This window comes from Pollachius pollachius, assembly GCF_949987615.1.
Source record: "Pollachius pollachius genome assembly, chromosome: 2".
Classification (NCBI taxonomy): Eukaryota; Metazoa; Chordata; class Actinopteri; order Gadiformes; family Gadidae; genus Pollachius; species Pollachius pollachius.
In genome coordinates, this window is record NC_136935.1 from 9,176,726 (window position 1) to 9,188,285 (window position 11,560).

The following is an 11,560-nucleotide window of genomic DNA, read 5'->3' on the forward strand; positions in this document are numbered from 1 at the left end:
CGGGCAGCCGCCTGGTGGTCGGGTCCTCAGAGGACTGGTGTGTTTGCCGTTGCTCGGCAGTAGATCTTCTCCACTCATCCAACGTCTTTTCTTCGTTATTTTCCCTCATTCAAGATGTCAACTCCGTTCGAGAAGCCGCAGATAATCTCCCACATCCAGAAGAGCCTCAACTACACCATATTCGACTGCAAGTGGATCCCGTGCAGCGCGAAGTTGGTGTGTCTGGGCAACCGTGCCCGGGGGACAGGGGTCCTGCAGATCTACGAGGTCCAGGGGGGAGAGCTGAAGCTGAATCGAGAGGTCTCACCCGCCCCCCCTTTCCCCCTCACCTGTCCCATCTCCCCTTTCCCCCCTCACCTGTCTCCCCCCCCCCCTCTCCCCTCCTCGCCTGTCCTCTCTCACCCCTCACCCGTCCTCCCTCTCCTCTCCCCCCTCACCCGTCCTCCTTCCCTTCTCCCTCACCTGTCCCCACTCACCTATCCTCTCTCACCCCTCCCCTGTCTCCTGTCCCCTCTCCCTTCTCCATCCTCTCCCCCCTCACCCGTCCCTCCTCCCCTTCCCTCCCTCACCTGTCCCCTCTCCTCTCACTTGTGTCATAAATGATGTGACTGAAGCCAGGGCATTGAGTGAACCAGGAAGTGGGTCCTTGTGCTGACCTCTGAGCCTGACCCCTGACCTCTGACCCCTGGTCCTCCAGATAGAGAAGGCCAAGCCGTTCAAGTGTGGTACGTTTGGGGCGACCTCCCTCCAGCAGAGACACCTCGCCACCGGGGACTTCGACGGAAACCTGCACATATGGTAACTATGGTAACCATCACTGATATCAACCTCTATCTATACTATATTAGATGTAACAGGAACAATATCTATCTCTACTATATTAGATGATATATGATACGTGATATATGATGTCTGATATTTGATATATGATGTGTGATATAATAAATGACGTGTGATATATGATATATATGTGATAGATATGTGATGTATGATGTGTGATATATGCTATGATGTGTGATATATGATATGTTGTGTATGATATATGATGTGTGATATATGATATATGATATGTGGTGTATGATATATGATGTGTGATATGTGATATCTGTGTTTGTGATGTGTGTGTGTGTCTGGTGTGATGTGTGTGTGTCCAGGGACCTGGAGGCGGCCACAGAGCCGCTCTACTCGGTGAAGGCCCACAAGGAGATCGTCAACAGCTTAGACGGGGTGGGAGGGCTGGGGGTCGGCGACGGGGCCCCGGAGGTCGTCACCGGGAGCCGGGACGGTGAGGCCCTCACATACACAATACTACATAGTACTGCACAATACTACATAATACTACACAATACTACACACTACAACTGCACAATACTACATAATACTACAAACTATTACACAATACTACACACTCCTACTACACAATACTAGACACTACTACAACACAATACTACAACACAATACACAATATTCCGCAAAACTTCTACAATACTACACTATTACTACAGAATACTACACACTACCACTATTACACACTACTACTACACAATACTACATACTATTTCACAATACTACTACACAATACTACATAGTACTACAGCACAGAATAATAGTTTTACACAATACTCCAACACATTACAATCACATCACAATACTACAAAACAATCCTACAATACAATAATAGTACAATAATAATACAATACCACACGTATCTCCCGATTTCTGACGATAAAGTATGTGTGTGTGTGTGTGTAGGGACAGTGAAAGTGTGGGACCCCCGTCAGAAGGACACCCCGGTGGCCAACATGGAGCCAGGGGCAGGCGAGGCCAAGAGGGATTGCTGGACCGTAGCCTTCGGTCTGTGGACAGGCTAACGCACGGGCTAACGCTAACGCACACACTAATTGAGACGCTAACACACACGCCCACTTGCATGCTAACACACAGACTAACTCACGCTAACAGACCCATATTCACACGCTCAAGTCAGCTAGACCCTAAACCAACACGTCTGGAGGACTGCCCTCTGACTTCATCCGGACCTCTGACCTTATCCTGGCCTCTGACCTCTCCCTCAGGCCACGCCTTCAACCAGCAGGACCGCTGCGTGTGCGCCGGCTACGACAACGGAGACATCAAGCTGTTCGACCTGCGGAACATGGCCGTCCGCTGGGAGACCAACATCAAGAACGGGGTGAGGAAGGGGGGGTCCGGGTTCACCCCCGGAACGGGGTGAGGAGGGGGGGGGGGTCCGGGTTCACCCCCGGAACGGGGTGAGGGGGGGGGGGGGGTCCCCTGTTGGAGGGGCTCAGCTGGAGGCTGTTATGGGATGTTCTGAGGGTCTGACACGTCAGAGTGGTGATTAGTATGATGTATGATGCTATTGTGGTCACAGTATGATGCTATACTGGTTACAGTATGTTAACGTTTGATGCTTTGTTACAGTATGATGCTATAGTCGTTACAGTATGTTACCGTATGAGGCTAAAGTGGTTATAGTATGATGCTATACTGGTTACAGTATGTTACCGTATGAAGCTATATTGGTATTGGTAAGTATGGTACCGTATGATACCATAGTGCTGAGGGTCATGGCTACAGTATGTTACTGTCTCAAGCTATAGTGGTTACAGTATGATGTATGAAGCTAAAGTGGTTACAGTATGTTACCGTATGACGCTATAGTGGTTACAGTATGTTACCGTATGACACTATAGTGGTTACAGTATGTTATCGTATGATGCTATAGTGGTTACAGTATGATGGTATAGTGGTTACAGTATGTTCCCGTATGACGCTATAGTGGTTACAGTATGATGTGTGATGCTTCAGTGGTTACAGTAGGTTACCGTATGATGCTATAGTGGTTACATTATGTTACCGTATGATGCTATTCTTGGCGTGGGTCCCCAGGTCTGCTGCGTGGAGTTTGACAGAAAGGACATCGACATGAACAAGCTGGTGGCCACGTCCCTGGAGGGCACCTTCCACGTGTTCGACATGCGCACCCAGCACCCCACCAAGGGGTTTGCCTCCGTCCTCGAAAAGGTAAGCCCCATGTCCTCACTGCCCCTCCCCTGGCTGTTACGGTTGCCTCCCCTGGCTGTTACGGCCCCTCCCCTGGCTGTTACGGCGCCTCCCCTGGCTGTTACGGCCCCTCCCCTGGCTGTTACGGCCCCTCCCCTGGCTGTTACGGCCCCTCCCCTGGCTGCTATGGCCCCTCCCCTGACAGGTCTAGTGCCGTCAGAAGGAGCCGTGGACCGGGCTCTGGCCCGCGGCCCGGGGAGGTGATGCCGTCCGACAGGCCTGGCTGAGAGAGGGGTCGTCAATCAGGGAGGAGTGGTGAGCCGTTGGACGACAGAACGCAATGGACCGGGCGAGAGACGGCGATACAAGGGATAGAGATGGGAGAGAGAGAAGGAGCGAGAGAGAGAAGGGGAGAGAGTGGGATCCAAGCCTTGCACGGCTCGAGCTCTGGGAAATCTCCTGGACCAGTAGATAAAGGTCCATCCCTGGTGGAGACCTCAGCATCAGGACCAGTAGATATTGGTCCATCCCTGATGCCCAGCACCTCTACTTCCTGCAGAGCTGTGTGGTAGGACAGGACAAAGACAGAAGAGACCAGGAGTACAGTAGCAGTCGTTACACAACCACGGCCATACTGTCTTTCCTGTATTCTGTACCTCATGGCGGTGGAGACCTTCACCGTGTCGTGTTTGCGTTGCAGGGCCACAAGTCCACCATCTGGCAGGTCAGACATCTGCCGCAGAACAGAGACGTGTTCATGACCGCCGGCGGGGCGGGGAACCTGCACCTCTGGAAATAGTAAGAGACCCTCCGACTAACCCTGACCCCTGACCCGGACCCTAACCACAACCATTGCCCTACCATCTAACCCTAACCCCGCCTACAGCCCTACCTCTTAGCCCATGGCTAGCCCCTCTTGCTAACGGCTGTGTTTCTGTCTATTCGTCAGCGACTACCCCGCCCAGCGGAGCGGGGAGGACTCGGAGGGCGGGGCCGTGGGCGTGGCGGGGACGGTCAACCTGCTGCAGAATGTCACTCTGTCCACGCAGCCAATCGCAAGCCTGGACTGGAGCCCTGACAAGCAGGGGCTGTGCGTGTGCTCGGCCTTCGACCAATCCGTGCGCGTGCTCATCGTCACCAAGCTCAACCGAGTGTGAACAACAGCAACAAATACCAAAAAAAAATACTATTTATCCCGACGAATCACAGACGAGTGACTGCCACCCCTGGTGTGACACGCTGATCATGTCACGTTCTGATGACGTCCCGTTGTGATGACGTCACGTTCTGATGAGGTCACGTTCTGATGACGTCATCCATTTTTCCCTTTGTCTTCTGGAATCAGTTCAACTGTCTCCTTTTTGATTGGCTCAAACGGGCGCTGGGCAGCCGATGTCACCTGCTGCGTGACATCACCTGGTACTCAGTTCAGCCAATCAGAAACAAAGACGCTAACGACCACGTTGTGGTTTGGTTGTGGTGTCGGAAACGGCAACGAGTCTCGAATTGGTGAATGAAGAGTGTCTATGATTGGTGAGTGAAGAGTGTCTGATTGGTGAGTGAAGAGTGTCTCTGATTGGTGAGTGAAGAGTGTCTCTGATTGGTGAGTGAAGAGTGTCTGATTGGTGAGTGAAGAGTGTCTGATTGGTGAGTGAAGGGTGTCTGATTGGTGAGTGAAGAGTGTCTAATTGGTGAGTGAAGGGTGTCTCTGATTGGTGAGTGAAGGGTGTCTCTGATTGGTGAGTGAAGAGTGTCTCTGATTGGTGAGTGTCTGATTGGTGAGTGAAGAGTGTCTCTGATTGGTGAGTGAAGAGTGTCTCTGATTGGTGAGTGAAGAGTGTCTCTGGTGAGTGAAGGGTGTCTCTGATTGGTGAGTGTGTTTTTGAGGCCACATGGGCGGAGCTTCCCTCTGCCCGGGGGTCCAAGCGGTCCGGACGAGGTCCGCTCGGAGGAGGAGTCTGACCCCTGCGTGTGAGGGTCTGTGGTCTGCTGGGACGCTGCTGCTCTGAGCTCTGATGTCTTCTGCCTCCTTTTGTTTACTATTAAACGTCTCGTTTTACAGACCCTGACTCTGCTCTCTTCATTTTACATTCATGAGATCCCACACATACCGAGTTACTGTTCCAGTCTGGTGGTCTCACTCAGTGCGTTTACATGGGATAGCTTGATAGGATTAAACCATATACAGACTTGCCACTCAAAGCTATCGGTCCTATGACTTTTCCGTTAACAACAGTCCTATTTTTTACGTTGTCTGCTTCCTCTTCCAGGTGAAAGCCCCGGCGGAAATTCTCAAGCATGCGCAGAACACGCAGTCCGATTCCAATACGATTGCTGAGTATACATGCTGTTAGTTTGCCACCTAGGAACGACTTATCTATGTGTTCTTATCCGATTATGAGATGTCCGTTATGGTCTGATGTAGGTCGGACTAAGATGCTTACATGGATTTTTAAAGTCCAAACAGTGTCTATTATGATCAGAAATTAGAACATCTAGCGCCTCAGACACACACCTCAGTGTCTCAGACGCACACCTCAGTGTCTCAGAGACAGGTGTGCAGAGGAACACCTGGCCAGGGAGTGGACATGTTTGGTGTCGGGATGTCGGGGCCGTCCACTAAGGGGCTTGACCTTTGACCTCTGGGAACCGGATCAGACTTGATCAGAACATCGTATCCGATCAATTATTCTTAGTCTCTTAATAATAAAAGGTGTATAAATGCCTAGGCCCTGGTACATGGTCTGTAAGATGAAACTTTATAATTATTACCATCGTTGCTCTAGTTTGATAACATAATCCTGAGTCTGACGGACCATGTTAAGAGGGCTCACAAGACGCTGGTCATTCTTCAAGGCTGTTTCCTGACAGCATGTGATTGGTTTAGAGGACAGTTTCATTTTGTTTAATGTCGTTTTTTATTTTAACATCCAAAACGTTTTGTTGAAGTCATTTATTCGTGACTAGTTTGAGTGTTTTTGCATGTTATGTCGACCCTTAACTAAAGGAACTGTTTGTGTGTATTATATGTGTAGTAAGGGCTACCTTCTTGTGTAGTTATGTAATGCACCGTGTGGTGTGTAATGTAACGTGTGTGTGTGTGTGTGTGTGTGTGTGTGTGTGTGTGTGTGTGTGTGTGTGTGTGTGTCCGTTATGTAACGGGTACTGGGAGGTGCTGGGGAATACTGGGACCGACTGGTGAGCAGCAGACTGAACCACTGGTCTACTGGGACCGTGTGGTCCGGCGGAGACCTGCCGCCACCTGCCGGACAAACCGGAAACTTAACGGAGTAAAATACATTGAAAGTTACATTATGAATGTGTTATTATTTCGTTATGAATGACAACGTGAGGGTAAGGGGGCAGGTCTCCAGTTATACCTGCACAGGTGAACGCGCAAGTCTCATTGTAATTGTAATACAGTACACAACATATTGTGAACGGGTGATCGCCGCCGTAATGACGTCAGCACGGCGGCAGGAGAGCCGCGCGGTCTTCCCGCCGCCAGGGGGCGGGGGCCCCTTCACGCTCCCGGCTGCTTGTTGTGGTTGACGTCACTTCCGAGAGGAGACGCATGCGCTGGAGAGATACAGTTCCAGCGTGCTTATCGTTTACTAATCTAATTATCTGTGGGACTTAATATTCATAATGTAAGTATTATTTATTGTCATAAAACAGTTTTGTTTTTACGGCAGTGCGTTAACTTCTGTTAAATTCTAACGGTACATCTACGATCTTTTTGATCATCGATCACTGTGATCAGAGTCCTAGCACAGACAGACTGATCAGATGTCGGCGGAGGAGGAGGGTTACCCGGCGGAGATCCAGGAGCAGCTCACCGGCTTTGAGTCCTCGGTGGGGGTGATCAACAGCATGCTTCAGACCATGGTGTCCATGCCCCGGAACGACCTGCTGCAGAAGGTAGGCTCCCCAGACCTCTTAGTACCCCTTAACCCTCCCTTTAGATCCTCCTTAACCTCATTATAGTCCCTCCCTGGGGCAGACGTTCTGATGGTTCTGCTCCGTGTGACTGACCTCTGACTTCTGCTCCTGACCCCAGCTGGATCCCCTGGATCAGGCCAAGCTGGACCTGATGTCGGCCTACACCCTCAACTCCCTCTTCTGGAGTGAGTCCTTGATCCTCCTGTGTGTGTGTGTGTGTGTGTGTGTGTGTGTGTGTGTGTGTGTGTGTGTGTGTGTGTGTGTGTACCTAGTGTTAACGTGTGTGTGTGTTTCAGTGTACCTGGTCACACGAGGGCAGAACCCCAGGGAGCACGGGGTCAAGCAGGAACTGGTGAGTAGCCCCCCCCCCCCCCCCCCCCCCATCAACGTCTCCAGAGCTGCTGGTCTCCATGGTAACCCCCCCTCTGACCCCTCCCCCCTAGGAGCGCATCAGGGGCGTCATGACGCGGGTGAAGGACATCACAGACAGGAAGAAGGCGGCTCGTCTCGACAAGGGTGCCGCCGCCCGCTTCCTGAGACACGCCCTCTACGACGCCGAGGAGGGCGGGGCCAAGAGGCCCACGCCGGGCCGCGCCCCAAAGACCCCCACCCCCCAGACGGGCCACGCTTCCAAGACCCACACCCCCCCGACGGGCGATGCCCCCAAGACCCACACCCCCCAGACGGGCCACGCCCCCAAGACCCACACCCCCCAGACAGGCCACGCCCCCATGACCCCGACTCCCACAAAGAAACCCAGAAAAAGATGAACACATGAATGTACACATGAATGGATGAACACATGGATGGATGAACACATGATGGATGAACACATGATGAATGGAAGATCACATGATGGAAGATCACATGATGAACACATGATGGATGAACACATGATGTATGAGGTGCTGGCGGTGGTTCATGGCTGATGTCCCACATCGTGTCGGCTCTGAACTCTGACCTCTCCTCTGTGAGGACTGTCGTGTGTAACTATGGAAACATAAGCTACGATTGCAACATGTATGTAGCCATGGAAACATGTCTGTAACCTTGGAGACTTGTGTGTAGCTGTGTAGCGACGTGCTGTCTTGACTGGTTCCAGTGTTGTCGAAGTGTTGGTGAAGGTGGTTTTGCATTGGTTGCTTCATCACTTGTGTTTCTGTCTGTGATCTGAGGGATTTTTAATAAAGACTTGAGCCTCTAGTCTGTCTCTCTGTCAACCTCAGGTAAGGTAACCATGACGACCACTAAACCAGGGGCAGAGGAGAGATCAAAAGGTGGATCATGATGAATGTTTCCCGGATTGATAATGAGTACTGAGTGATACTACTGGTACTGGTTCTACTATCGGTACTACAGTACCTGTAGTCCTGGTACTACTGGTCTGGGATTGGGTCCTCAGTGCTGGGAGCGTTGATCTTCAGTACTGGGAGCGTTGGTCCTCCTGTAGTTGGGAGTCCTTGCAGTTGGGTTTGATTTAACTGATCCCCGCCTAATGGAGGCCTGACGTGTGATTGGTTGAACGACGACCCGCTGGCTGCATTGTTCAGAGGGGCACCCCGCCCTCTTGGGGATTCAACCTTTGACCTCTGTGTCGAGCAGCGACCTGCCGCCTGGCCCCTTACGGGTCCTCATAAGACAACACTGTGGCGTGGGGCGGTCCTCTGGTCTGATCTCAGCGCCGCTCTCTCATCAGGGCAGGAGGGGGGCTGGTGCTCCCTCCTCTCCCCTCCCCCTTCCCTCCCTCCTCTCCCTTCCTCCTCCCCCCTCCGTGGTGAGTGACGTTTGTTTAGCCAGGCGGCCGCGTTCCCACCACTAATGTTCCAGCGCTTCAAAGACCTCATCAACGGCCTCAGATGCATATTGGAAAAATATGGATTTCCTCTCCCTCTCTCCTCCTCCGCCCCCCCCCCCTCTCCTCCATCATGTTGGACCCACCCCCTCTCAGGTCAGCGCTGATGAGGCGGCGACCACACTAGTTTGTTTGGAGAGAGAGAGAGGGAGTGAGAGAGAGGGGGAGAGAGGGAGAGGAGTGACATGTGGTGTAAACATGTCGCTGTGCGTTTGACGGGCGGTCAGAGGGAATCTAAACGATGCTGGTGTTGTCATCGGGCCGCGTTCCAACACAACGCCGGTTTGGAATGCGGGTCGGCATCAGGTCAGGGTCTGTTCCATGAAGGTTCAGCTAGCTGTTCCCCGGATGTCCTCACACTGAGCCGCGGGGAGAGTGTTGGTGTGTCTGTGTGTGTCCCTGCTGGTCTGTGGACACTAGGGTGAGTGTGTGAATGTGTATGAATGGGTGAAGGTGTGGCCCGGGCTGTAGAGCGTTTGAGAGTGAGAGAACTTTACCTGTTGGGTTATTAATAAACTCTCACCGCTGATGTAACTCCTCATCAATCACAGCCCTCCGGGGTCCCGCTGCTATACCTCCTCTGGCCGCCAGTAGGGGGCGCTGTCGGACCAGTAGGGGGTCTGAGGCGTAGAGCCAATCATCCTGTGTGTATTTGCATGGTTGTGTTTGTTTGTGTGCGTGTGTTTGTGTGTGTGTTCCGTTGTGTTTGTTTGTGTGTGTGTGTGTGTGTGTTTGTGTGTGCGTGCTTGTGTGTGCTCCAGGTTGCCAGACAGGAGACATTCTTCTGTTAATTTACATCCAGACAGCTGCAACCCCCCCCCTCCCAAACACACACATTCACACAAACACGCACGCGCGCGCGCGCGCGCACACACACACACACACACACACACACACACACACACACACACACACACACACACACAAGCCCAGCAGGGGAGCCAGGGAGTGTGTAGAGGTGTGTAATGGATTGGATTCTCGTCATAACTCCGGTGTGAGTATGTTTGTGTGTGTGTGTGTGTGTGTGTCTGTGTGTGTGTGTGTGTGTGTGTGTGTCTGTGTGTGTGTGTGTGTGTGGGTGTGTGTGTGTATGTGTGTGTGTGTGTGTGTGTGCGTGTGAGTTGGGTGAGGTGTAAAGTGGTTGGAGAGAACGAGGGGGGGTTGTGGGGCAGAGAGGAGTAGAGAGGAGGAGAGGGGAGGAGTAGAACCCCGCTCCTTCTCCTCTCTCCTCCTCCTCCTCCTCTGAGCCTTTAACGAAACACGGGTAAAATTAAAACAGACGCTTCTGTAAAGTTATCGCGTAAACTTTTGATTTGAAAGAGCCGGTGTTGGCTGCCTGTCGGCCTCCCACACATTAAGCGGATGTAGGATCATCTTTCTCAACCAGTGGGGAAATATGCGCCCGTCCGCCGCCCGGCGCGTTGCGGGTCTTTAGCGCACCGCGGGGTGCCGTTGGAGCGGGAAAAAACGAAGCGGCCGCCAAGAAAACACTTTGAATGTTCCGGCTTCCCTCGAAGGAGAAACACCTGCGGCGGAGCGCGAGGAAGACGGGCGGTTATCTTGGCCGCGCGCATCGCTCTGCGCCTCGGACCCGCAGCGGCATGTGGCTCAGGAGGTAGAGCCGGTTGGCTGGTAACCGGAGGGTTGCTAGTTCAATCCCCAGCTCCTCCTAGCTGAGTGTCGAGGCGTCCCTGAGAAAGACGCCTCAGCCTGACTGCTCCTGACGAGATGGCTGTCGCTTTGAGGGGCTGACTCGACCCATCGGTGTGTGAATGTGTGCATGAATGGGTGAATCATTCACGCACACATTCATACACCGACATTCACCCATTCATGCACCCATTCACCGTGAATGTGGGCATGAATGGGTGAATGTGAGGCAGTATTGTAAAGCGCTTTCAGTGGCTACTGGTTTGAAAAGCGCGGTCTGAATCAATGCAGTCCGTTCAGCATTTTAAGACCCGCTGGTTCATGGTGAGGGTGTGACGGGCCGTCGGCCGGCCGGGAATAGATCAGCAGCACAAAGCGTTCCATACTCTGTCTGGTTGAGGTAATCAGACATCAGCTTTACACAGGCATGTTTTTGTTAAATACATACCTTATTTAACGTAATGGTACAAATGCCACTACGGTTTGAGTTACAAGAAACTGGAAGAAGGTTTTAACTTTTATGTGTTGCATGTTAACAGGGCCGCTGCTGGCCGTTTCGGTGGCCTACGCGGGCGGGGGGAGCCTCTTTTTATATATTAGGTAAAAACATATAATTGCAGAAATTGAGTGATAGGTTATGCAATTAAGAAAAAACAACGGTGGGCCTCTTCATAACTAATTTATATATTTTTTTAATTCAATAATGTAATAATTATATTTATTTTTTTATTTATTTTACAAACCATAATTTTTGGTGCCCCCCCAGGTACTTGGTGCCCTACGCACTCTGCGTACTCTACGTATAGGGAGCGGCGGGCCTGCATGTTAAAATAGTTTTTGGGTTGAAGTGGTGGTGCTGGTCCTTCTAGTGGCCGCTAGGGGGAAGCGCAGGACCTCTTGTGGCCGCTAGGGGGCAGCGCAGGACCGCGGTCTGGTATTTAACGGTTCGGGTCCGATGTATTCAGTGTACGGTTAAGTGTATTTCTACCTTTCAACAGTTTAAATACTCACACATGCAGCACATTAATAATGTTCGGATAAACACGTGTCCAAAAGGAATAAACTCTGCAGCGTTGATGAGAGAACTAAACA

General features: G+C 51.8%; 2 protein-coding genes across 2 annotated transcripts; both read left to right on the forward strand.

Annotated features, from left to right (window-relative positions):
• The first annotated feature begins 42 nt into the window (after positions 1–42).
• On the forward strand, positions 43–5,073 carry dnaaf10 (dynein axonemal assembly factor 10). Its single transcript, XM_079730619.1, has 8 exons — positions 43–300; positions 698–798; positions 1,155–1,285; positions 1,753–1,854; positions 2,076–2,191; positions 2,911–3,045; positions 3,725–3,822; positions 3,974–5,073. The coding sequence occupies exons 1-8, from the start codon at positions 115–117 to the stop codon at positions 4,179–4,181; spliced, it is 1,077 nt and encodes a 358-aa protein (XP_079586745.1). The 5' UTR covers positions 43–114; the 3' UTR covers positions 4,182–5,073.
• Positions 5,074–6,576: 1,503 nt separating this feature from the next.
• On the forward strand, positions 6,577–8,169 carry c1d (C1D nuclear receptor corepressor). The gene is made up of 5 exons (XM_079730748.1): positions 6,577–6,674; positions 6,788–6,945; positions 7,085–7,151; positions 7,263–7,318; positions 7,410–8,169. The coding sequence occupies exons 2-5, from the start codon at positions 6,814–6,816 to the stop codon at positions 7,734–7,736; spliced, it is 582 nt and encodes a 193-aa protein (XP_079586874.1). The 5' UTR covers positions 6,577–6,674; positions 6,788–6,813; the 3' UTR covers positions 7,737–8,169.
• The last annotated feature ends 3,391 nt before the right edge of the window (positions 8,170–11,560 follow it).

Bases quoted from the DNA above. Each gene is read 5' to 3' on its own strand.
- dnaaf10 (XM_079730619.1), top strand. From the start codon at position 115: ATGTCAACTCCGTTCGAGAAGCCGCAGATAATCTCCCACATCCAGAAG. The intron at 1,855-2,075 runs GTCTGTGGACAG...CCTCTCCCTCAG, and splicing joins TTGCTGGACCGTAGCCTTCG to GCCACGCCTTCAACCAGCAG. The intron at 3,823-3,973 runs GTAAGAGACCCT...TCTATTCGTCAG, and splicing joins AACCTGCACCTCTGGAAATA to CGACTACCCCGCCCAGCGGA.
- c1d (XM_079730748.1), top strand. From the start codon at position 6,814: ATGTCGGCGGAGGAGGAGGGTTACCCGGCGGAGATCCAGGAGCAGCTC. The intron at 6,946-7,084 runs GTAGGCTCCCCA...TCCTGACCCCAG, and splicing joins GGAACGACCTGCTGCAGAAG to CTGGATCCCCTGGATCAGGC. The intron at 7,152-7,262 runs GTGAGTCCTTGA...TGTGTGTTTCAG, and splicing joins CCTCAACTCCCTCTTCTGGA to TGTACCTGGTCACACGAGGG.